The sequence below is a fragment of the Muscardinus avellanarius genome, assembly GCF_963383645.1.
Source record: "Muscardinus avellanarius genome assembly, chromosome: 7".
Taxonomy (NCBI): Eukaryota; Metazoa; Chordata; class Mammalia; order Rodentia; family Gliridae; genus Muscardinus; species Muscardinus avellanarius.
Window position 1 is genome coordinate 45,254,866 of NC_137793.1, and position 27,314 is coordinate 45,282,179.

A 27,314-nucleotide genomic window follows, 5' to 3' on the forward strand; every position below is an offset into this window, starting at 1 on the left:
TAATTCGGGTATGATATTAGGAACAGGCTAGTAACACTTGTTCCAACTAAACCAAAGAATCAGCTACTCTCAGGATCTTATCAGAACTTTGGAACAAGGTGGAAATTTACTTTCAAGGTTTAAGTCAGGATATTACACATATCTCTTAGTAATTTTATTAATCAAACATGTTAAATATTCCTTACTAAAACACAGTAAATGAAAATATAGTAAATCATAACATAGTAAATAAAAAGAGCAACCTAAAACTTTATCCACAGTATGATCCTAATTCTCTGTATGAGTTTGGGTGTACATGCAAAATAAGAAAAAAGAGACAATGTATGTGAAATGTACATCAAATAAAAGACTAGAAGGATTATATATAAATATTAATAGTAGTTCTCTGCATAGTGATGATTTTCATTTTCTTCTACAAGTTACTACATATTTGAAATTTTCACAAGGAAGGCATGTTATTTTTGTTCATGGAGTTCATAATAAATATAATTTTTAAAAATAAAGAAATTTTCTGTTCATGGTGGCAGATGCCTATAATACCAGTACTTGGGTGGTTGAGGCAGGAGAATCACAGGTTCTAGGCCAGCCTCAGCAACTTGCTGAGACCTTCAGCAACTCAGGAAGATCCTGTTTCAAAATAAAACAAAACCAGGTATATGGCTCAGAAGTAGAATACCTCTGCTGTTCAATTCCTAGTACAACAACAACAACAAAAAAAAATTATTTAATCTTTAAAAGTAAAAGAGGGTCAGGCCAAATTTTAAACTTCAGATGGCTTGATACTATTAAATTTTCCTAATCTGTAAAATTCAATTTTTAACGTTCTTTCCACCTCTAATTTACGCGATTCACATTCATTGGTAGACTTAGAAAGGTAGAAAAAGCATATATCCCTGCTTAGATACATGAAGACTTTTTCTCTTTAACTTACTCATCAGGAGCTAAGTGGCTGCAAACCTGCAATCTTCTTGCCTCAGCCTCCCAAGTACTGGGATTACAAGCATACACCACCACGCTTGGCTAACTACCAATGACTCTAATCCTGCTCATTCAAATGAGCAGGATAATGCTAGTAGTATTCACCTCAAAACAAGACCAGTTCTAGTGCTACTAAGAAATATCTTGGATGCCATGGTATTCTCCATACAACAGGCTCATTACCACTACAGAGTATGAAAAGTGGGAAGAAGAAGGTTTAACTCAGGTTAGGGAAAAATGGATCAAACTCAAATAATTAATCTAAAATATATAAGTCAGCTTAAAAAGGTCTAAAATGAATTTCACCATATAGTGAACAATAGATCCCACTGGAGAGCAGAATTATGTGGGTTTCTTTTTTACAGTAAATATTTAAAGCTCTGAAATAGGAAAAAATAAAAAATTTATTTTTAAAGTTAAAATAAATAGTAAGTTTTATGCATTGATTCACCAAACGTAAATTCTTAATATTTTGATCATTGCAATTGAGGGGAAAAGCCAGGTATGGTAGCACATGCTTGTAATACCAGTACTTGTAAGGCTGAGACAGGAGGATAAAAGGTTCACAGCCAGCCTCAACTACTTAGTAAAGCCCTCCAAAACTTAGTAAGACTGCTTCAAAATAAAGAATAAAACATGGCTTGGCGTATAGCTTGGAGGTAGAATGCTCTTGGGTTCAATCCCTAGTACCACAAAAAAAATAAAAATAAAAAATTGAGGGAAGACTGCTATGTACTAGGTCCAATGATCAGGGTTTAAAGTCATTTGTAGTTAGCCAAGCGTGGTGGTGTATGCTTGTAATCCCAGTACTTGGGAGGCTGAGGCAAGAAGATTGCAGGTTTGCAGCCACTTAGCTCCTTTGTGAGGCTCTCCATAATTTAGTGAGACTCTGTTTCAAAATAAAGAATAACAAAAAGTAGGGCTAGGGGTATAGTTCGGAGGTAGAATATTCCTATGTTCCATCCCATGTACAACAACAACAAAAATATCATTTGTAGTTGTGGTACAGTCTGAATCTACAATGTCCTCCAAAGGCACATGTGCTAAAGACCTAGTCCCAGCTGGTGGGGCTACTGGGAGGGAGTAGAAACTTTTTTAGGTAGGACAGGTTGGAGGAAGTAGACCACTGGGGGCATGACCTTGAAGACCATATCTTGATCCTGGCGCATCTGTCTGCCAATGCCCTGTTCTTTCCCCCCATCTCCCCTTTTCTTATATGCACAGAGGTAAGTAGCCCTAGGGCACCACATGTTCCCTGCCATGATGTTCTGCTTCACAAATGTGCTGGGACCATGTTACATGGACTGAAACTTTGGAAACATTGGGCCAAATAAATCTTCATTTAATTTTCTCAGGTATATTGTTATAGCAACAGACAGCTAACTAACACAAGCTGGCAAAACAAATCCTAAGAAAACTAAAGCTCAGGTAGGCTAATTTATATAAAATCCTAGCAGGCCAGCAATTACAAGAACATGAATCTAAGGGATGACTAGTTGACTCTAAACTTCAAGTTTCATCTTTCTACTTTATCAGTCACCTTAAAAAGACTGTACACATTTGACTAAACAAATGAAACCAGCCATATTTTCATTTGGTAAGAATACTATAAATTGAGAACTAAAAAGAAAACAGAATTTACAAAGCTACTATCACTTTCTCCTTTTTTAACTTTTATTTTGTTCATTTCTTATACTTTTATTAGTGCATTCTAGTCTTGATAAATAGTGGTAGAGACATATATGCAAACAGCACTTGGCATGCTTTCCCTCAGCTCCCTCCAATACCCTCCACCCCATACAGAGTATTAAGATTGACATTGTTATTCTCATATATGTATACAATGTCATGAAAGAATTCCTTCTTATCCTCTCTCTCTCCTCCCTTCACCTAAACCACCTCCCTGGCTCCACTGGAGGTTCTCCTCCATTACCTGAAGTCATTCTAGTATTCCAATGACTCCATATTTCCCATGTATCAGAGAAAACATATGACCCTTCACTTTCTGTGACTGGCTAATCTCACTTAACATAATGCTGTCCAGGTCCATCCATTTTCCTGCAAATTACATTTTGTTCTTCTTCACTGCTCTGTAGACTTCTAGTGTATACATTTCCCATATTTTGTAATCTATTCATCTGTTGATGAACACCTAGGTTGGTTCCATTATTTGGCTACTGTGAATTGTGCTGTTTATAAACATGGATATGCATGTATTACTAAAATTTTCTGATTTTTTGGGGGGTGGTATTGGGGGTGGAACCAAGAGGCTTTCTACCTCTTTTTTTAAAAAATATATTTTATTTGAAAACAGGGTCTCACTAAGTTGCTGAGAGCCTCACTAAGTAGCTGAGGCTGGCTTTGAACCTGTGTGATCCTCCTGTCTCAGCCTCCCAAGCACATGGATTACAAGCATGTGCCACCACACCCAGCATTTTTCTAATTTTGATCCATTTGGAAAGAAACCCACACATGGTATAGCTGGATCATATGATGGATATATTCTCAATTATCTGAGAAATCTCCACACTGACCTCCAAAACAGCTACACTAATTTGCAATCCCACTATGTAGAAGATTAACAAATTCAGCAAAGTAGTGGGATACAAAATCAATCAAAAAATCAGTAGCTTTTCTATATGCTATTGCTTTCCCCAAAAAAGATACTGGTCTGTGAGAGTACTGAGATGCAGGCTCCAGCTTAAAGGGTTAATGAAGCAACTCTGGCTCCCAAGAAGCAGCTTGGAATGCCAGGCTGGGAGTCAAGCATACTTCCTCTAATCAGTGAACTACGAGTTTTGCCAAGTTCCCTTGAAGGTCAGGAAGCAGCTCTGGGCCTCATTGCATGTCCTTCCCAGTCTAGACATCTCAGAAAACTTATTGGTATGATATATAGCTTGAGATGTTACGAGCCATCACAGGTGTTCTTTCCTTCTATTTATAAAACAAAGAGTTGTTTTAAGTTTGAGATTAGTCCTTTGGCTTTACTTACACACATCCATTGTTGCTTTAAGATAACCTTGTTAATGTCTGAAATAGCTAATTTGTCAATGTTACACATAGAAGCTTTCTCTATAAAAGTTTGATTGCTCTCTCAATAAAACATGCAGTTATACATGAAAATCTGCATCCCCTGTGTCCTGATTAAGTGGCTTTACCCTTAGGTCTCCAGTGAACTAGATACTGACACTGGTCTACACTTGTTCCTTAATGGTATATATACGTAAAATTTAAAAGTATACAAATTATATCAACTGGTACAGATTTCTTATAAATGTAAACATTTGGAAAATACAAATTTTAAAATCATGTTTTATATTTAATTACACAAATAATTCTTTAGGAGAAAACAGAAGTTTCAGAATACCTCAAACAGGCCACCATTTTCCTCACAAGTTTCATGGCAAAGCCAAAGGACCAATGGTGCCACATATTCTGGCTTTAGTGCTTCAAAGAGATCTGAAATAAACACACAAAAAAATTGTAAATAAAAATATATGCAAGTTTCATCAATCATTTTATTGTATAAAAATTTCTTAGTCAGGCATGGTGATACACATTTGTAATCTTAATACTTGGAAGACTGAGACAGGAAGAAGAAAGATTTGTGGCCAGCCTCAGTGACTTAGGGAGACCCCCCACAACTGAGAGAGACCCTGTTTCAAAATAAAAAATGTAGCCAGGCATGGTGGTACACTTGTGTAATCCCAGCATTCGGGAGGCGGAAACTGAAGGATCGTGGTTCGTGAACAGCCTCAGCTACTTAGCAATGCCCTTCACAACTCATTAAGATACTGTTTCAAAACTGAAAAGAATTTTTTAAAAAATAGGGCTGGGGGTGTAGCTTGGAGGTACAATGCCCCTGGGATCTATCTCTGGTACCACAAAAATAAAAAATAAAAAATGTTTATAAAATTTTTAAAAATTGGGCTGAAGGTATAGTTCAGAGTTAGACTGCCCTGGGGTTCAAGCCCCAGTACCACACACACACACACACACACACACACACACACACACACACACACACACACACAAATTATAGGCAATTCAGAGACTTTTTAAATAAATAAGAACAAAATTATATAGAGAGAGATATAAAATACTCGAGGCATTTAGAAGAACTTTCTCATCCTGACTGAAACATTTCTGAAGCACTCTCAAGCTTGTAAAGTTGTAGGCATCCTATATATCTTTCCATGAAAGGTTACAGACTATTCAGCAAAAATATTACAGCTTCTTAGGCAAATATTGGTGAGCAAATGGTATATGAGAATCCTAGGAACCATTTTCCCCAAACCATCTGACTCTCCCAGCTACTGAATAAGAATTTTGAAAACTTTAAAACATCTTTAACAATTGTAATTGCAGAAAATGACTTAAATTAAGACAACAGCCAGCCATAATGAGTGATGGAGTGCAGCAGCTCTCTTCTCATGGTGTACCTCTAAAAGAGTTTAGCAGGGCAAAAAGATCTTACTTAGAAATGCAAAGATCTAGGTTTAGTGCTGACCCTGCATGCGGGCAACTTAGGAACCTAAGCACATCACTCAACTTTCCTAGACCTGTTTCTTCATCAGCGAGCTGGTAATGAAAATGTGTTCCCCACTATTCCACCAATTTCTCCAAGGTTCCTATAAAATAAAACTGTATCTCATAATACCTTTACAATAGCTGGTAATCTTATCTAAAGGATCAAATAAATGCAAAAAATTTGTGATGGTAAGACACAATTTTATATTAGTAGGCTAAGATAACAAAGATGCATTTATGGTATTCTAATTTAAAATAGCAGTTCTAAAATCTTCACATTATATTCTCTAAAAGAATTCAAATCCATGAGCAACCCAATGGCACACTATTCCCCATTCCCCATTATATGCAATGAGGAGAAAACCAGAAGTAGACTCTAACCATTACAAATTATACAATAAAACAATTTGTTAGTTTATATACCATGAATTTCAATATATAATATTCCTCTCATTTCCTATATATAAAAATCGAATGTTGAGTTGAAAGGTTGAATGTTAAAGTGTATTTATACACAGGGATTCAGATTTTGAGTTGACTAACTCCATAATGGATGCAAACTAAATTCATCTCTGCAGTCCAACTGAGCATTTGGTGAGAAAAAAGAAGGCACATAAGCCACACATTCAATAATTTTATAAGCAGAGAGTCTTGCTTTCCAGTTAACTCTCAAACCACTAAGTTAATCAACATCTATTAAACTCAATCCTATAAATAAAACTAAGGCTCTAGGAGATAAATAAAATATCTGAGAAGTTCCATTGGCAGTAACATATAAAGGTATGTAAACTGAAATCAGAACTCAGGCTTATTTACTCAGCTCAGTGTTTCTTCTACAAGACTAAATATTAGGATATTGAGCCCAGTACTCTGAGGGACAATTCTGTTGCCAGAAATTAAATTATTTAAGCCTTGCTGACATAGAGAAGGAATCCCCAACTAAAAAGAAAAAAATTGTTATTACCACACTACAGGGAAGTTGGGAATGCCCTGAGAATAAATACCAATAATGATACTAATACTTAAATAGAGATAGACTAGCATAAAGATGGGATCCTAATCATAAACTGTTTTATGTTGAACCTCAACTCTCAAAGAAAACTGATGCAGATCAGCTGGATATGTCTCCTGGTTACCAGCAGCAGCAGCAAAGACAAATCCTTTCTGAAGTAAAAACTGCCTACTTGAAACACAGAAGAAACACAGATTAAGACCAAGTGAAGAGCTCAGGATTAAAACTTGGCAAGCAGCCAGGCATAGTGGCACACGCTTGTAAAGGCAACAAAAACAAAGGGCCAAGTGACATTCAGAGGCAAACCAATTAGAATCACTCCAGACTTCCCAAACCAAGTCATGAGAGCCAGAGGGCTTGGAATAACATATTCCAAACTCTGAAAGAAAACAACTTCCAGCCAAAAATTTCCTACCCAGCAAAACTTTCTATCAAATTAGATGGGGAAATAAGAAACTTCCATGACAAACAGAAACTATGTATGTATACTTCTGAAAGAATTTATGAATACATAAATTCTGAATTTATGAATACATAAAATTCATATGAAATTTTTGAATATTCGGAATTTATGTATTCAAAACCAGCGCTAGAGAAAATACTCAAAGAGATTAACTACAAAGGAGAATTAGGTAACACACCAGAACCAGAGAAACAAGATTTTCCATCCAACAGACAACTAAGATTGATTATCTGTGGAGATTCATTATTTATGTTAGTCTTTTACCTATTTCTAAATTGTATTGTTTGCTTTTATTGTTGCTAATTTTTAGGATTTCTAGTTGGAATATTAATATACCTTCAGATATAGCATTTGGAAATATTTTATCCCATTCTATCAGTAACTTTTAACTCTGTTTACATTGTCTTTGGATATACAATTTTTTTTTTAGGGAGTTTGTTTACCCTTCTGTTGCCTGTGCCATTGAAATCATATCCAAGAAATCACTGCCAATTTCAATGTAATGAGGTTTTATGACCCAGATTTTCTTCTAAAAGTTTATAGTCTTAAGATTTATATTTAGGTCTTTTATCTATTTTGAGTTAATATTTGTATATGAAGTTAGGTAAGGATCCAATTTATTCTTCATGTAATTTTTATTTTTCAACAATATTTAGTTAAAAGATTATTATTTCCTCCACCAAATGTCTGTGGAAACCTTGTCAAAAATAACTTGACAATATAGGGAAGAATTTATCTCTAGGCTTTAACTCCAATGGTTTATATATCTGCCTTTAGAACAGTACTACACTGTTTCAATTATTGTAGCTTTATAACATTTGAAATAAAAAAAATACATCTTTAGCTTTTTTCTTCTTTCAAGATCATTTTGGGTATCTAGAGTCCATATTCCATATTAGGATAGATTTTTTTTTAAATAAATAAATAAATAAATAAATAAAAGTTTCACCTAAAAAGAAAAAGAAAAAAAATATTTTCTGGTAAGAAAGAAAGCAAAAAGAAATATTGAAATGTTATCTTTAAGTCATCAAAAGTTTGGTATCAGACGAATGAAACTGTTATGTGAGATTATCATTTTTAATTTTGGATAAATTGCTATAATACTAGATGTCAACTACTAAGCCAAGCATGGGAAGGAGGGATGGGGAGGGAATGGGGTGGGGATCGGGTAGGGGCTAACTGGGCGATGTGTGCATGTATGTCTACAAAAGTTTTTTTTTAATCCCACTATGATGTATGAATACAGTGCACCAATAAAAAATAAAATAAAATATTTTAAAAATTACCTTGTTTTAAAAATGCCTATAGGTAACATTCTTGTATGATAGATATGTTACATTATGAAGTTTCTAACATTTTTGCAAAATCATTAAGATGTTTATTAATAACTTCAGCTATTAATATGAGTGAATTAAACAGAATGCTGTCTGAGTTTAAACAGAATATTTGGCGGCAAAATATTTAGTACTTTGAGAATAAAAATGATTTTTTATCAAAGAATAAATTTTTACCATATATTAGGTGAAAAGAAAACCCATTACTTTTCTTTTGAATGTGTTCTGTTTTCTACTTCGTCATAAAAAATCAACATAACACAACAACAACAAAAAAAACAATATAAAACTACAGTAATCAAAACATCATAATGGCAGTAAAAAGGCACATAGCTCATTCAGACAGAACAGAGTATCCAGAAACACGCATATGTGGTCAACTGATCTGGCACAAAAGTGCAAAGGCCACTCAAATAAAAAGTAAGGAACAGCCAGGCGTAGTGGTCCATGCTTGTAATTCCCGGGCTTGGGAGGTGGAGACAGGAGGATCACACAGGTTCGAAAACATAAAATAGGTCTGGGAGTGTAGCCAGGAGAAGTGTTTCCAGGAACCCCAGTACCACCAAAAAAAAAAAGAGTAAGGAATAGCCTATAGGACAAATCAACTAGTTTCTTTTACAAGCTGACTTTTGAAAACGGATGACACCACCAGGTACAAGTGACACATGTCTATAATACCAGTACCTGGGAGTCTGAGTCAAGAAGAAAGCAGGTTCAAAGCCAGCTTAGAAACTTATCATGACCCTGATTCAAAATAAAAACTATAGCCAGGCATGGTGGTGCATTCTTTTAAGCCCAGTACTGGGGAGGCTAAGTAAAGAGGATCACAGGTTCACAGCCAGCCTCAGCTACTTAGTGAAGCCCTTAGCAACTTAGTGAGACCCTGTTTCAAAATAAAGAATAAAAAAGTAGGGCTGGGCATGTAGCTCAGAGGTAGAATGCCCCTAGGTTCAATCCCCAGTACTGCAAAAAAAATTTAAATAAATACATAAATAAATAAAAAATAAAATAGTGTTGGGGTATAACTTAGAGGTAGAACACCCCTGGAAGTTTATTTCAGAGTGATAAACTAATCATTTTTTTATCTTTTCCTTTGTGCTTTTTAAATTTTTAAACAATGAACAAAATTCAAAATATGCTTTAAAACTATAAAAAAAAAAAACATATTTTCAGGTAGTAAGAAAAAAATTTTTTTTTTTTTTTTTTTGGTGGTACTGGGGTTCCTGGAAGCCCTTCTACCTCCAGGCTACACTCCCAGACCCATTTTTACATTTTTATTTGGAAACAGGGTCTCCTAAGCCAGCGCGCGCGGCTGGCTTCGAACCTGCGTGATCCTCCTGTCTCTGCCTCCCAAGCGCGGGGATTACAAGCGTGCGCCACCACGCCCGGTGATAATAAGAAAATTTAATACTTTTGCAAAGCTCATTCTGCACACATATGTAACAGCAATGAAGCATTTAGGCTTACTTACCTTGAGGCATGACAGTCTGAGTCATCCTTGATCCAGCATTAGGAGCAATAGTGTTACAATGAATGTTGCTTTTCCTGCCTTCAATTGCAAGAGTATTTGAGAGGCCCAAAAGGCCCAGTTTTGCAGCACTATAATTTGCCTGGCCAAAATTGCCATATATTCCTGAAGCTGATGAAGTCATAATGATCCTAAAAGACAAATAAATAAGTCTAAATATTATCTTTTGTATGTTTCGATGATTTTCCAACTAGTCATAATGATCCTAAAAGACAAATAAATAAGTCTAAATATTATCTTTTGTATGTTTCGATGATTTTCCAACTAGTCATAATGATCCTAAAAGACAAATAAATAAGTCTAAATATTATCTTTTCTATGTTTCGATGATTTTCCAACTCTCAACCTATTTGCGTACTGTTGTACCTGTCAAAGCAACTATGTCATTAGATACTTACAGCATAATGGTGTATCTAAATTACTGTTGATATAATCTCTCAAAATTCAACTATATATTTAACTATATAAAAAGACTCCCTGGTCAGAGCCAAATATAACTAAGTATAGTAATGTATATTCATTATCAACTGAAAATAATAGTAATTATTTATAAACATAAATTAAACTAGCAACATATTAAGTTAAAATTTTAGCAAGAAACATTAGCTCAATCCAATTCTTCAGCCCTCACCACTAAGCCCCTTTTCCTATATAGATAATATTAAACACCTCATTATGAAATGCCATCTAACAATCTGACACAACCCTACTCTACTTAGACCAAGCTAAGCTATGACATAAATGACACCAACTTAATGAGTATGTACCAAAACTACATTTGAAAATTCTACACATATCTGAAGAAGCTTTCTTCAACACTAAGCAACCATTTTATAATACTCTGAATAATCTTTATTTGTAACAAGAACACACACAACATCTTCAATCTTCCTTGACAACTACATAAAACTCTACCTTCCATACTTCTGTTTCTTCATATGATCCCATGCTGCCCGGGTCACTTGGAATGAGCCCCGCAAATGAACTCTCTGGATTATATCTAAAACAATAAATTATTTGTAGTAAATATTTTGTCAAAAATTAGATATGTGTTTCTAAGAACCAACATAATGAAATAAAGATGTTCATTTTATACCTAGTATTCAGAATCTGCTCTTGTCATACACTTCTATGATCAACCATTTTTTGCTTTTGTTCTAATTATGCTACCAATCTGTAGTTCACACCCATGCTCACAATAATTTTCCCTATCAATTTTAAATTACTGCAGTCCCTGTACAGCTCTACATATATGTCATCTTTAATGCCTATTTGATATAAAAATTTGCTAACACAAATAACCAAGAATTTTACATATATAATTGCCACTTGACATTAACATTAAAGCAAAATCATAAGGTATACAGATCATCATCAAGAAAGTTAAAAAAATACTTATTGTATCTCTAGGGGAGAAAGAGACTGAGAGGCAGACACCAAGGAGAGAGGGACAGACAGATCCTTTTACAGAGTCCACACTAGTAAATAGACCACTTAGAGGATACTGTCCAGATAAGCAACTCTGGATTTAATGTATTTTTCCATTGTTAAGTTTTTAACCATTTTTACTTATTTTTATTTCAATCTAGGACTTCAATAAATGTTTTCACGTGTATATTAGAAGAAAGTAAAAGTGAGCCGGGCATGGTGGCGCACGCTTGTAATCCCTGCGCTTGGGAGGCGGAGACAGGAAGATCATGCAGGTTTGAAGCCAGCCACACTGTCTTAAGAGACCCCGTTTCCAAATAAAAAATATAAAATAGGTCTGGGAGTATAGCCTGGAGGTAGAAGAGTTCCATCCCCAGTACCATCAAAAAAAAAAAAAAAGTAACTAAAGTGAAGAAAAGGGGAGTCAGGATTGGTACATTTAAGAGGATGGAATCAGAGAAAGAAACACTCCATTCCCACCACAGCGCTAAGCAAATTACCAACAAAAGAGCTTCCTTCGGCTTGCTTTTTACCCAGGTTGTTGTAAGGAAATAGGAAAGCTCTTCTTTGTTTAGTCCTAAGTCAGAAAGATGTTTGCTTCTGCCAAAAGGATTTCTAGGGACAGAAGCATGTGCATAAACAATGATACAAATACCTCCCCACAGCAGCCAAGCCTGGCATTCTTTCCTTGTTTTTAATTCCAATGGCCAATAAAAGTAAGACAAAAAGGATTTTAAAAAATCACAACTGAATGTATTCATTATCTAAACTCGATTTTTATAACATAGCAAAGAAAAATGGAAATCTCTCCTATTTATTAGCAGCTTCAAATTGACATCCAGGTTTTATTCATTTTGTCCCACCCACCATGTTCTCAGATCTACATCATCTTTAATTTTTAGTCCCCTAGATGCTCTTTTTCTGCTCTGCTCCTGAGAAAAGAATCACACAACTAGATAAACATGGCAAAATCTATCAGAAAGACTTAGCACTGCAAGAAAATGATGACAACCTCCTAAAGAGAAAAAAAAGGAAACAAACGGAAAGACAATTCTTTTAGATGACTTATGCCAAATGATTTACCATTTTCTAAATTTATCAAAAAAAAATTTTAAATAGCCCACTTTACAACTATTCATCAGTTTCAGTATAGAGCTTATTCATCATTTATACTAGCAACAGCAAAAGTATATAGATGCAGATTTTCCTCAACTATATAAATATATCACATATGAAAAAAGTAAATAGATACATACAGTATACAGAAACATATTTAAAAAAAAAAAAACTTACCCCAGTCTTCATCACTTATTCTACTGAAGGAACGGTCCCTCAGAATTCTACAACATTGACATTATATAAGGTAAGAGAAGGTGGAAAAGTATACACTCATAAAAAAACAGCATGCACTTTATTAAAAATTAAAGAAGAAATACTCACCCAGCATTGTTGACCACAACATCTACAAAAGAAAAATATCCAAGTCACAATTATAAAAGCAAGCATATTAATTTGCATTCTCTTACAAATGCATATTTCTTTCAAAATTGCCCTCCATGAAAAGGTAAAGATATTATCAAAACAGAATTTTATACCATCCCCCCCCAAAAAAAACACTGACAAAAGTAGTATCTACGAATGCCTTCCTCTCAATTATTTTGTTTAATTTTGTTTTTGTTTTGCGGTGCTGGGGATTGAACCCAGGGACATTCTACCTCTGAGCTATACCCCTAGTCCTTTTTCTTATTTTTGAAAACAAGGTCTCCCTAAGTTGCTGAAAGCCTCACGAAATTGCTGATCTATCCTTGAGGCAATTCTCCTGTCTCTGCCTCCCAAGTACAGGGATTAGAGAAATGCACCACCACGCCTGCTCTTCCTCTCAACTTTATATATTTATATGTTTTATGCACTTACATAACTGTATATATAAGTATCTTATTTAAATATTTTGTATATTTAAGATTTCCCACCTCTATCTTCTACCAACATTTTATCAGCTATAGAATTACCTGTTGCACAGCTCTTAGGTTCTAAGGATTCAGAGCCATAAACCATACTGCACTAAACTTCAAAATTCACTTGGAAAGTTAAGTTTAAAAGATATTTCCTTGCAACTCAAGTAAAAACAACTCAAAAAGAAAGCCATGAATTTAAAAACTTATGCTCTATTTTGATACATATTTGGATTTTTTTTTTGGTGGTACTGGGGTTCCTGGAAGCCCTTCTACCTGGGGGCTACACTCCCAGACCTATTTTTATATTTTTATTTGGAAACAGGGTCTCTTAAGCCAGCAAGGCTGGCTCCGAACCAGTGCAATCCTCCTGTCTCCGCCTCCCAAGCGCGGGGATTACAAGCGTGCACCACCACGCCCGGCCACATTTGGATTCTAACTATACAAAGCAAGCAATCATTTTTTTAAGATTCAATGGCCATCTTGTGGCTGTTTTCACCCTGTGACTTACATTTTGGTGTTCTCAGTCTCTATCTAACGGTATATAAAAATGGCTCTTATGAGTTTAACCTAATATAATTAGAAAAATAAATATACAGCTGGGCGTGGTGGTACATGCTTATAATCCTAGTACTTGGGCGGGTGAGACAGGAGGATTGCAGGTTTATGGCTAACCTTAGCTACTTAGTGAGGCCAACTGCAACTTCGTGAGAACCTGTTTCAAATTAAATAAAAAAAATTGGACTGGGGATGTACCTCAGAGGTAGAATGCCCCTGGGTTCGATCCCCAGTACCACCAAAAAAAAAAAAAAGAAAAAAAAAGAAGAAAAAAAAGAAATATGCTAGATCAAAAGAGAAGAAAGACATATATTCAATTTACAAAAAGTAATGTCTATCAGACTGTAAATACATTGGGCTATTCTACAATAAGGATCCCCTCTGGTAATTCATTAAACTTTTAGTTAGAATGTAAGGAACTAACACAGGACAATTACAGACTAAGCAATGTGTTTGAAGTACTTTTTGAAAATAAAGTTTTTTATTACTTTAATAATTTATTTTAATTATCTTGTATTTTAATATAAATCATTATAATTCTTCAAAAAAATCTACTTCTCTCCTGTATATATGGAGTTTATTTTAATTACTACAAAGAGGGCACTGAGAAAATGCTTATAAATTTTTTAAAACACTTAAGGGACCAGGCATGGTGGCACCCACTTGTCATCCCAGTACTTGGGAGGCTGAGACAGGAGGATGGCAGGTTTACAACCAGCCTTTGCAAATTAGGCCCTCTGCAACTTAGTGAGACCCTATTTCCAAATAAAAGAATAAAATAGGTTGGTGGAGGAGGATATAATTCAGAGGTAGAATGTCCCTGGGTCCCATCCCCAGTACCACCAAAAAAAGAAGAAGAAGAAGAAGAAGAAGAAGGAGGAGGAGGAGGAGGAGGAGGAGGAGGAGGAGGAGGAGGAGGAGGAGGAGGAAGAGAGAGGGGGAGAGATTTGAGTTGGGCATTGTGATTGCATGACTATAACCTCAGTACTTGGGAGGCTGAGAAAGGACAACTGCAGGTTCCCAGACAATCTCAGCAACTTAGCAAGATTATGTTTAAAAATAAAATTAAAATTTTTTTAAAGAGCTGAAGGGAGGGGGGGAGGGAATTAGGCCAGAATTAGGTAAGGGCTAATTGGGTACTTGTATGCCTCCACCATCATGTGCTACATTAAGATGTATGACTACAATGCACCAATAAAAAATTTTAAAAAAAAACAAGAATAAGTTCTAAAGATCTTCTACACAACGATGTGGATATAATTAATACTCTATTGTGTGCCTAAAAATTGCTGGCACATATGTTGGTGCTTTTATCACAATAAAAAATAAAATAGAGCCGGGCATGGTGGCACGCGCTTGTAATCCCCGCGCTTGGGACGCTAAGACAGGAGGATTACACAGGTTCAAAGCCAGCCTCAGCTAGATTAAGAGAACCTGTTTCCAAATAAAATATAAAATAGGTTTGGGAGTGTAGCCCAGAGGTAGAAGACCCCTGGGTTCCATCCCCAGTACCACCAAAAATAAAAATAAAAATAAAATAAAATAATTAAAACCTGGGGGGAAAAAAAGAGCTGGGGGTATAGTTCAGAGGCAGAATGCCCCAGGATTCAATTACCAGTACCAAAAAGTAGGGGTGTGGGGAGATTTATTTAGTAAACAAAAGTAAATTTAAAAATATTTTATTAAGAAGGTAAAAGATACTTCATCACAACTATAAATGCAAGTTAACATCACCTATTCTTCCAAAAGCATCCAGTGCTGTCTTCACAACCTTCTCTCCTTCTTCCACCGAGTCTGAGGGAGGAAAAAATTAGTAAAAAAAAAAAAAAAAAAAAAAAAAAATAACCTTTAGCAATTGTCCTCATAAATGACTTCTAAATCCTGTGTAGTAGTCAGCGCATGACTGATAATATTCACCCAACAAAACTCATTTCCAAGAAAAATACATTTATAGTGCAGGCACATGACAACACCAAATCAAAACACAAATTATCTAATGCTAGCAAATAAATTTAGCCTCTAAACAATTCCTCAGTCTGCCAAACGAGGGATGAGGAAGATAATTATGAAGTATCTGACGAGTATTTCTAAACTATCTAAGGAGCATTGTCCAACCAAGAGGACGACAAAGTCCTATTCTGCACTGTACAAATATGGTAGTCACTAAACACACAGCTACTGGGTATTCAAAATCTGGCTAGTGTGACAAGTTAAATGTTTAAACTTTACTGAATTTATATTTAATTTTAAATAACTACATAGGTACTTCCCCTTAAGAATGCAAATGAGAATTTAGGGGAGAGAGAGATGTGTGTTCAATTTTAATACATATATACATATATACATATATATAGTGTTACATATAATCAAATCTTCTGTTCTGCAATACTAACTACAAAAGGTGAAGCTTAAAACCTTGTGACAAAAAAAATAACAAACTTGTGACTGTGTTATCTTCTACTAAGTAGCTAAAGGAAAGGCTCATATCCCCACAGTTGTGCAGCAAATGGTCTGCAGTCATGACATCATCACTTCCTCCCCTATGTTTTCTCCAGTCACAGGGGAAGAACTAGGAAATACTGTCACTCCCTTCCTTGGGAGCAATACAGTCCTGAGTTAGAGCTGATGCTAAGAAATTCAGGTGACTATCTCTTGTCAGAAATGCCTGGGAACAAGAATATCTAAGGTTTCCCTGGGTTTGTTTAGTTTGGTTGTTTGTTTTGGGGTGCTGGGGATTAAACCTACAACCTCACACATGCTAAGCAAGCACTCTACCACTAAGCTACATCCCCAGCTCTTTTTAATTTTTTTATTTTGAGACAGGGTCACCTAAGTCCAGGCTGGCCTGGAACTTGTGATCTTCCTGACTCAGGTGCCCAAGTAACTGGGATTACAGGCATGTGCCACCATACCCAGCTAAAGCTAGTCTTTTAAGAACATATAATGAGGGCATGAGTTCAATCCACAGCACCATAAAAAAAAGACAAGAACATTACCATATCCACAATAAATTATTGATTAAATGTCATGTGTCCTATAAAATTATTAAATAAAACAGAACAATGTTTATAACTATGTGAAATGATTTATATCAAATGTTTACAAATTCTTACAAGCTATATAAAAAAAAATGTCAACAAAGAACTTTGGCAGACTTAAAATCTAATTTCACAGTTTCACTGGAGTGTCGAAATATTTTCTCAAAGATTATTTAGTATAAGCAATTACATCAGGTGAAGGGAAAAAAATAATGTAGTTCTCTCAAATACTATACCGTAGTTGGCCACTGCTTTTCCACCTTTCCTTCTTATCTCTTCAACCACCTTATCAGCAGGCAAGGAGCCTTTACCAGCTCCTTTCATGTCCCCTCCTAAGTCATTCACTGCAATGCAAAACACATGAAGAGCAATTAATTTCTACATCTTCAAAATGTAAGTTGGAATATTATGCTAAGTGAGATCAGCCAATCTCAACAAGTCAAAGACTGTCTGTTTTCTTTCAAAATTGGAAGCTAGAGAGAAAATAAGAAACAAAACATTTCAGATAAATGAAGACAGAGATCAGAATAGAAGAAGGGGACTGGGCGAGTGAGGTTCAGAGAGAATGTGTCTTGAGATAGGGTCTCACTAGATTGCTGAGAACCTCACTAAGTTGCTGAGGCTGGCTTCAAACCTGCAATCCTCCCATCTTAGCTGCCAAGTACTGGGATTGCAGGTATGCATTATCATGCACACCTTACTAATTCATGTACTTTAAATGAAGCAAGTTCTCTTTCCATATATATCATATGTATATAAAACACACACACACACACACACACATATATATACATACATACACACATATATATGTATTTTGCATTACTGGGAATTGAACCCAGGAATATTATACCTCTGAGCTACTCCCCCGGCCCTATTTTTTATTCTTTATTTTGAAACAGAGTCTCACTAAGATGGGGGGGGGGGCCTCACTAAGTAGCTGAGGCTGGCCCAAACCTACAATCCTCCTGTCTCAGCCCCCCATGTAATGACATTACAAGTGTGTGCCATCACACCTGGAGTATAGATATATATATATATATATATATATATATATTTTAAATGCTGTCAATTTATGGTGGCCCAACTTTTAAAATTTCTTATTTAATAGTATGAAATACCTTTGTACACTACGATTTTATAGAAGTATTAAATTTATAAATTTCATCAACCAGTTTTCCATTTCATACAAGTCATTATTTCCCTCAAGAGTTCACAAATATTTCTACACAAATTTCCCTTACAAGCCATGGTGCTAGTACAGAGGAACTTAGCAAGACAATTTCAAAATAAAAGAATAAAAAAGAATGGGATGGCTGGGCATGGTGGCGCATGCTTGTAATCCCCGTGCTTGGGAGGCAGAGACAGGAGGATCATGCAGGTTCGAAGCCAACCTCGCTGGCCTAAGAGACCCTGTTTCCAAATAAAATATAAAATAGGCCTGGGAGTGTAGCCTGCAGGTAGAAGGGTTCCATCTCCATTACCACCAAAAAAAAAAAAAAAAAAAAGAATGAGATGTTGCTCAGGGGTAGGATACCCCTAGTTCAATCCAACCCTACAAAAAAAGGAGGGAGGTAATTACTAGGAACAGAAAAAGAAATTCAGAAAACACTTCCACTCAGGATCTCCCCAAAAAAAATAAAATACTTAGGAATAAACTTAACCAAGGAGGTAAAAGATCTCTACAGAGAAAATTATAAAACATTGAAAAAAGAAATCAAAGAAGATCTTAGAAGATGGAAAGATTTTCCAGGTTCATGGATTGGCAGAATAAACATCATTAAAATGGCCATCCTTCCAAAAGTGATCTACAGATTCAGCACAATGCCCATTAACCTACCAAGATCATTCCTCACAGACATAGAAAAATCAGTGGTTAAATTTATTTGGAATAGCGCCGGGCGTGGTGGCACATGCTTGTAATCCCCGCGCTTGGGAGGCAGAGACAGGAGGATCGCGCAGGTTCGAAGCCAGCCACGTGCGCTGGCTTAGGAGACTCTGTTTCCAAATAAAAAAAAATATAAAAATAGGTCTGGGAGTGTAGCCCAGAGGTAGAAGGGCTTCCAGGAACCCCAGTACCACCAAAAAAAAAAAAAAAAAAAAAAAAAAATTGATTTAGAATAACAAAAAGCCCAGAATAGCCAAAGTGTTCTCAGCAACAAAAACCATGCAGGAGGAATCACAATACCTGACTTTAAAGTATTCTACAAAGCCATAGTTATAAAAGCAACAAGATACTGATGCAAAAACAGACACAAGACCATTGGAGCAGAATAGAAGACTCAGAAACAAATTTCCACACTTACAGCCAATTGATTTTTGACAAAGGGGCCAAAAACATTCACTGGAAAAAAGATAGCCTGTTCAACAAATGGTGTTGGTAAAACTGGTTACACATTTGTAGAAAAATGGAAATAAACCCCACTTTCTCACCCTGCACAAGAATCAATTCAAGATGGATTGAAGACTTGGAAATCAAACCAGAAAATGGTTAACCATATGCAGAAAAATGGAAATTAATCCCACTTTCTCACCCTGCACAAGAATCAATTCAAGATGGATTGAAGACTTGGAAATTAGACCAGAGACCTTGAGGCTCCTTGAAGAGGGCATTGGTCCAACACTGAAACACATGGGCACAGATAAACATTTTCTCAATAAGGCTAGAGAAACTAAAAGAAGGATCAGTACGTGGGATTGCATTAAACTGAAGATTTCTGTGCAGCAAAGGTAACTATCAAGAACCTCAATTGAGAGCCAACAGAATTGAAGAAGATTTTTGCCACCTACTCCTCCAATAGAGGACTAATATCTAAAATATACAGAGAACTCAAGAAACTCAATGCTAAGAAAACACATAACCAAATCAAAAATGAGCAAGAGAGCTGGGAATGGTGGCACAGGCTTGTAATCCCTGCGCTTGGGAGGCAGAGACAGGAGGATCGTGCAGGCTCGAAGCCAGCAGCGCTGGCTTAAGAGACCCTGTTTCTAAATAAAAAAGTGTAAAAAAATAGGTCTGGGAGTGAAGCCCGGAGGTAGAAGGATTTCCAGGAACCACAGTACCACCAAAAAAAAAAAAAAAAAAAAAGAGCAAGTGAACTAAATAAACAATTCACAAAAGAAAAAATTCAAATGGCAAATAAATGCATGAAAAAATGCTCAACATCATTAACAATCTGAGAGATGCAAATCAAAACTACTCTGAGATTTCACCTAACTCCAACTAGAATTCAAAACACAAACAACAACAAATTCTGGCGAGGATTTGGAGAAGTAGGAACTCTGATACATTGTTGGTGGGACTGCAAATTAGAGCAACCACTTTGGAAAACAGTATGGAGGATCCTCAGAAGAATGGGAATGAATTTACCATATGATCCAGTAATATCACTTACAGGTATGTACCCAAAAGAATGGAAACCAAACTACCAAACTAATACATGCAAATTTATGTTCATAGCTGCACAATTCACCATTGCCAAACTATGGAACCAGACAAGATGTCCATCAAAACATGAATGGATTTCAAAACTATGGGATATGGCTGGGCATGGTGGCACACGGTTGTAATCCCCGTGCTTGGGAGACGGAGACAGGAGGATCTTGCAAGTTCGAAGCCAGCCGCGCTGGCTTAAGAGACCCTGTTTCCAAATAAAAATATAAAAAAAATAGTTGTCTGGGAGTGTAGCCCAGAGGTAGAAGGGTTTCCAGGAACCACAGTACCACCAAAAGAAAAAAAAACAGTATAAAATAGGTCTGGGAGTGTAGCCCGGAGGTAGAAGGGCTTACAACAACCCCAGTACCAAAAAAAAAAAAGCTATGGGATATGTACACAATGGAATTTTACTCAGCCTTAAAAAAAAAAATATGTCATTTACAGGAAAATGGATGGAACTGGAGAACATTATGCTAAGTGAGATTAGCCAATCACAAAAAATGAGAAATCAGATGCTTTCCCTAATATGCAGAAGCTAGGAAGAAAATGGGTCATAGGAGGAACTCTAGACAAAGAAGGAGATATTATAGATGAGCAAATAAGGAAACCTAACTGATTTTTTTTTTGTGTGTGTGTGTGTGTGTGTATGTGTGTGTATCTAGGGATGGAACCCAGGAGCATTCTACATCCAATCTACACCCCCTGCCCTATTTTTTATTCTTTGTTTCTTTTTTTTTTTTTTTTTTTTTGGTGGTGGTATTGGGGTTCCTGGAAACTCTTCTGCCTTCGGGCTATACTCCCAGACCTATTTTCTTATACTTTTTTATTCGGAAACAGGGTCTCTTAAGCCAACACAGCTGGCTTTGAACCTGTGCGATCTTCCTGTCTCTGCCTCCCAAGCGCAGGGATTACAAGCGTGTGCCACCACATAGGTCTTTATTCTTTATTTTGAAACAGGGTTTCACTAAGTTGCGGAGGGCCTCACTATCTGAGGCTGTCCGCGAACTGCAATCCTCTGATCTCAGCCTTGCCAATGCTGGGATTAAAAGTGTGCGCCACCACACTCAGCTTCATGATATACATTAACAGACATATCAAAGTCAATCACTAAACTAAGCCAAACATGAGAAGGAGGGAGGGGAAGGAAATGGAGTGGAAATTGAGTAGGAGCTAATTGAGTGATGGTATGCATATATGCCTCTACCATCTTATACTCCATTAAGATATATGACTACAACACACCAATAAAAATTTTTAAAAAACACAAACAAGAATGAAAAATGCTGGTGAGGATGTGGAGAAGTGGGCACGCTAATCATTTGTTGGTGGGCCGGGCATGGTGGTGCACGCTTGTAATCCCCGCGCTTGGGAGGCAGAGACAGGAAGAAGGCACAAGTTTGAAGCCAGCTGCACTGACTTAAGAGACCCTGTTTCCAAATTTAATAAAAAGTATAAAAATAGATCTGGGAGTGTAGCCCGGAGGTAGAAAGGTTTCCAGGAACCCCAGTACCACTAAGAATAATAATAATAATAATAATAATAATAATAATAATAATAATTTGTTGGTGGGATTGTAAATTAGTGCAACCACGTCAGAAAACAGTATGGAGGATCCTTAGATGAATGAACCTACCATATGATCCACTTCTGGGTATTCACCTAAAAGAATAAAAACCAGACTCCCAGACTAATGCATGTGTCTATGTTTATAGCTACACAATTCACAATTGCCAAACTATGGAACCAGACAAGATGTCCATGAACAGATGAAGTACAAAACTATGAGATATATACACAATGAAATTTTATTCAGCCATAAAGAACAAATTTATATCATTTTTGGGGAAATGAATGGAACTGAAGTACATTATGCTACATGAGTTTAATCAGTCTAGAAAAAGTAAAAAACTGGATTCTCTTCCTAATAATCAGAAGCTAGGGAGAAAATTGGTCACAGGAAGGACTCTAGGCAAAGAAGAAACCTTAGATGAGTAAAGGTGACTTGAGGGAGATAGGGGGAATGGGGAAGGAACTCCCAAATGCACGTGATGTACATTCACAAACATATCAAAGTCAATCACTAAGCTTGTAATCCCAGCATTTGGGAGGCTGAGACAGGAGGATAGCAGTTCAAGGACAGCCATAGCAACTACTTTGTGATGCCTTTGCAACTCAGTGAGACCCTGTTTCAAAATAAAGAATAAAAAGTAAGGCTGAGTATGTAGCTCAGAGGTTGAATGCCCCTGGGTTCCATCCCCAGTACCACAAAAAAAAAAAAAGTCACTAAGCCAGGTGGAAATTTGGGGAAGGGCTAAATGAGTGATATGTGCATGTATGCCTCTAATATCTGGTACCTCATTGGATATATGATTACAATGCACCAGTAAAAATAAACACATAAGTAAACGAAGAGGTACATTTCCAGGGGGGAGTCCTGAGCACCTTTTATTCTGAAAATGGAGTAATAAGTTTGGGAATTTAGGTACTAAAATGCTCTGTTTTAATGTTGATGATTGCCACAACTTGAAAAAACAGTAGGTTTTCTTCTAAAGAAATATACTTATTTGAAATGAGGTTCAAAGCAGGATTGGATGGTTTAGGAGGTAAACAGATGTCAAAGACAAAAATGCTTTGCCACAGCTAAAACCAGCCAGGTTAAATATATTTTCACCTACTTTTTATTTCAAGGAAATTTGTTTTTCAATATATAGACTGAAGTATACTTTTTCCTAACAATGTAATAATACCAGCCTTACGGAAAACAGTGTGTAATGATACAAAATAATAAAAAGAGGCTTACATTTTCCTTTAAGAGATGAAAAATGTGATAATTCTCAAAAACTGAATTGTTGATTTCCATGCAATTATCTAAGTAACAGGAAACAATCAATTAAAAATATCAAGATTTTAAAATATGCAGCTGAAAGTCTTTTATTACTTTTTAAAGCACAGGAAATTTTAAAACCAAAATGGCAAATAATACTGTTACTGAAGAAAAATTGTTCAATTGTGTGATGAAACACTACCCCCAAGTGGAAATTTTACAAAGTACAACCAAAGAGGTAAGCAATGAAACATGGATAATTTATTGAGAACAATGACATGTAATTAAACAATATCAGAAGAGACTTATTCAAAACAAGTCTTTAAAGTAGAGAGCACGGAGGGCAAGATGGCAGCAACCATGGTCGCAGTGGTGATTGTGGCCACCAAAAAAATATGAATTCCTCGGAGAAGTCCTGGACACCAGATTTTGGTTTAATATCTGATTCGGACAACTTGAGGAGACATTTCCAGCTGTGACTTCCTATATAGAATCCAGAAGAGAGAGTGGATAATGGCGGAATTAGAAGCAAGATGATAAGGAGGTGCCACACAAGAAAAGTGATTTCTAGAAGAACATCCCAGAAGGGATTGGAGAAAAGACCGCTTCAGCCGCACATGCTGGGAACTCTTAACAACATACACTGTAAGAAAAATGACCCAATTGTGGTGGAGGGAGCTGAGCAGCACTAGGCAGGTAGCCGAGCCGTGCATCCTGGCGAACTCAATGCCTCTATGTTGTGCTGGGGGCCCTGGTGTGCTTGGAACAGCAGATCCTGCTCTATGCGGTAAGGCTGTGGACCTCCACTCTTGGAAGAGAGATAAAATTCATTGCTGCTGAGTACTCGATCCCACAACCTCTTCAAAACACACATACTGTCTTCTCTTATTAATAAATATATTAAATATATATATACATATATGAACAAATATATATATATATATTGGAGAGAGGTCAAGATGGTGGTGGCAGCAGCCAGGATTCAGGAGATCCAGACAAATCCTATCCAATTCACCTGGAACTTTTGGGGAAAAAAATCACCACAAAGGGGGACTGCTCCTTCCTCACATGCTTAAGAATTCTGGACATCATATATAAGGAAGGAGCTCAGCAGAGAACTAGGAGGAAAGCAATGGTGGTGGCAGCGGTGGAGGCTAGTATTTGGAAGAGGCAGAGATCTGATCCAAGCCAGCCTGATCTTCTGAAGAAATTGCCCCAAAGGTAGAATGCTACCGCCGCGCATGCTCAGGAATTCGGGACAACATGTAGCGTGGGAAAAGTGTTTGGGAGAGGACTGAGATGGTGAAGGCAGCAGCAATGGCAGTGGCCAGTATTCAGGAGAGTCAGAGATCTTATTCAACCCACCTTGATCTTTTGAAGAAATTGCCCCAAAGGTAGAAGGCTACTGACACACATGCTCTGAAATTTGGGACAACATGCTGTGTGAATAAGATACTCGGAAGAGAACCGAGATGGCTGTGGCAGCGGCAGCGGTGGTCAGTATTTGGTAGAGGCAGAGATTCAATCCAATCCACCTCATAATTTAAAGAAATATCCTCAAATGTATACGGCTACTGCTGCACATGCTCTAGAATTCTGGAAAACAAACTGTGTGGGAAAGGTGTTCAGGAGAGAACCGAGATGGCAGTAGCAGCAGTGGCGGTGGTGGTGACCAGAATTTGGAGAGGCAGAGAGATTCAGTCCGGTCCACCTTGAACTTTTGGGGAAATCTCCCCAAAAGTAGACTGCTCCTGCCACACATGCTCGGGAATTTTGGACAACATGCTAAGTGGTAAAAGGGTTTGGGGGGTTTCAGAGGGAGCCCTGCATACCCAGAATCAGAGCCTGACAAGGGGTGAGGTCGGTGCCGGGGCCAAGGAGGCTGGGATTGGAGCCTGTCATGCAGCGAGGCCAGTGCTGGAGCCAGCAAGGCCGGGATAGGAGCTTGCCTAAAGGCAAGGCCAGTGCTGGGGCCTCTGAGGCTGGGATCAGAGCCTGCCATGAGGAAAGGCCGGTGCTGGAGCCAGCGAGGCCAGGATCAGAGTCTGCCAGGTGGCCAGGCCGGTGCCGGGGCCTTCAAGACTGGGATCGGAACTTGCAATGTGCAGCATACACAGAGAAATATCAAAGAAAATAAAAAACGAGATGCTCTCCCTAATATGCAAAAACTAGGAAGAAATGAGTAATAAGAGGGAATATAATGGAAGAAAGGGCCCAATGGAGGAGCAATTAAGGTCACCAATCAGAGGGGATGGGATGGGGGAAGATGGAATCTCTTAAAACGCATGGTGTATGTAAACAAATATGTCAATGTTAATCACTAAATCAAGCATGGGATTGAGGGAGGGGGAAGGAGTGGGATGAGGATTGGATAAGGGATAATTCAATGATGTGTACTTGAATATCCTCACAAGTCTTTTATTCCATTGTGATGTTTGACTACAATGCACCAATAAAAACATATTAAAAAATAAAAAATTAAAAAATAAAGTAGAGAGCACTAAATTAATACTGACCCATTCAACCACCTATCACTAGAGCTAAACCATGCATATTAAAATTTAAATGGAGTCAGGCATGGTGGCACACACTTGTAATCTCAGTATTTGGGAGACTAAGACAAGAGTACCCCAGGTTCACAGACAGCCTCTGCTACTTAGTGAGCCCTCTGCAACCTAGTAAGACCTTGTTTAAAAATAAAGAATAAAAAACAGGGATGGGAGGGTGTAGCTCAGAGGTAGACTGCCCCTGAATTCCATCCCCAGTACTGAAAAGAAAAAAAAAAAAACTTAAACAGAGAAAAGTACTGGTTATACACTAAAGGGCTTGGATAGCAAGAATGTTAAAGATTGTTTCTGCTATTCAATACAAAGAGAAATGTATCCATATTATGTGTCACTTACCACTTCTAAGTATGGCTAAAATTCTAGTAAGAATACCAATATTACTAATATGTATATACTTCACATTTGCAATTAACCATTATGTATAATAATGCATTTACTCTATCTACAGATACTTAAGAGACTTCCATTAATAACTGTTCCTACTCCATAGATTAAAAAAAATAGTTTGAAAAAGATTAGGTAAACTGGGTGTGTTGGCACATATTTACAATCCCAGTACTTGAGAGGCTGAGACAAGAGGACTGCAGATTCAAGAACAACTTCTGCAAATAGTGAGACTCTAATCAACCTAGAGAGACCAGTTTCAAAATAAAACTTTAAAAAATAAGGATGGAATATATGCTAGGAGGTAGCTGGGCGTGGTGGCACACGTTTGTAATCCCTGCACTTGGGAGGCGAAGACAAGAGGATCACACAGGTTTGAAGCCAGCTGTGCTGGCTTGGGAGACCCTGTTTCCAAATAAAAATATAAAAATGGGTCTGGGAGTGTAGCCCAGAGGTAGAAGGGTTTCCAGGAACCCCAGTACCACCAAAGAAAAAAATATATATGCTAGAAGGTAGAATGCCCCTAGTTTCAAACCCCAGTGCCACAAAAAAAAAAAAAAGAAAGATTAAGTACCTGCCCTGGCTCTTCAACTAAATTAAATGGTAAAATTATTCTAGAATCTGGACCTACTTATAATACCACTCTGCTCCTCTAATGCTGGTAAACAAGTTTCTTTAATCCTAAAAAGAACATAATCATTTCTACTATTAAAAAAATCACACTTGTTTGGGGAAAGTGCAGATAAAACAATAATCAACCATACCATTCATGGTGAGATTATTTTCAGCAGAAACCATCACAATGTCCCAAAGTGTGGTATATTTTTAAATCATAATCCATAAGGGTTGTTGTTGTTGTTGTTGTTGTTGTTGTTTGTTGTTGTTTTGCGGTACTGGGGATTGAACTCAGGGGCATTCTACCTCCGAGCTCCAATCTCAGCCCCCTTTCTTTTTTCTTTTTTTTTTTTTTTTTTTTGTGGTACTGGTGATAGAACCCAGGAGCTTTCTACCTCTGGGATACACTCCCAGACCTATTTTATATTTTATTTGGAAGCAAGGTCTTACTAAGTTGCCGAGAGCCTCACTAAGTAGCTGAGTCTGGCTTCTAACCTGCGTGATCCTCCCGTCTCAGCTTCCCAAATACTGGGATTACAAGTATGCGCCATCAAAACCACCCCAGGCCCATTTTTTATCCCTCTTTTGAAAAAGGGTAAGTTGTAGAGGGCCTCAATAAGTAGCTGAGGCTGGCCACAAAAACTGAGATCCTCCTATCTCAGCCTCC

General features: G+C 37.1%; 1 protein-coding gene across 5 annotated transcripts in view; it reads right to left on the reverse strand.

Annotated features, from left to right (window-relative positions):
• The window catches only part of HSD17B4 (hydroxysteroid 17-beta dehydrogenase 4), a gene marked incomplete at both ends in the record, with an annotated part of 112,039 nt that overhangs the window by 70,955 nt on the left and 13,770 nt on the right, over positions 1-27,314 (reverse strand). For 3 of the 5 annotated variants that reach the window (XM_080698319.1, XM_080698316.1, XM_080698317.1), the window contains 7 exons: positions 4,346-4,437; positions 9,789-9,976; positions 10,761-10,845; positions 12,567-12,613; positions 12,714-12,735; positions 15,518-15,577; positions 17,058-17,165. In XM_080698319.1, the coding sequence (XP_080554445.1) occupies positions 4,346-4,437; positions 9,789-9,976; positions 10,761-10,845; positions 12,567-12,613; positions 12,714-12,735; positions 15,518-15,577; positions 17,058-17,165 (602 nt within the window). Of the gene's footprint in view, positions 1-4,345; positions 4,438-9,788; positions 9,977-10,760; positions 10,846-12,566; positions 12,614-12,713; positions 12,736-15,517; positions 15,578-17,057; positions 17,166-27,314 lie in introns of those variants that run through there. The other 2 variants (XM_080698315.1, XM_080698318.1) reach the window with 2 other exon arrangements.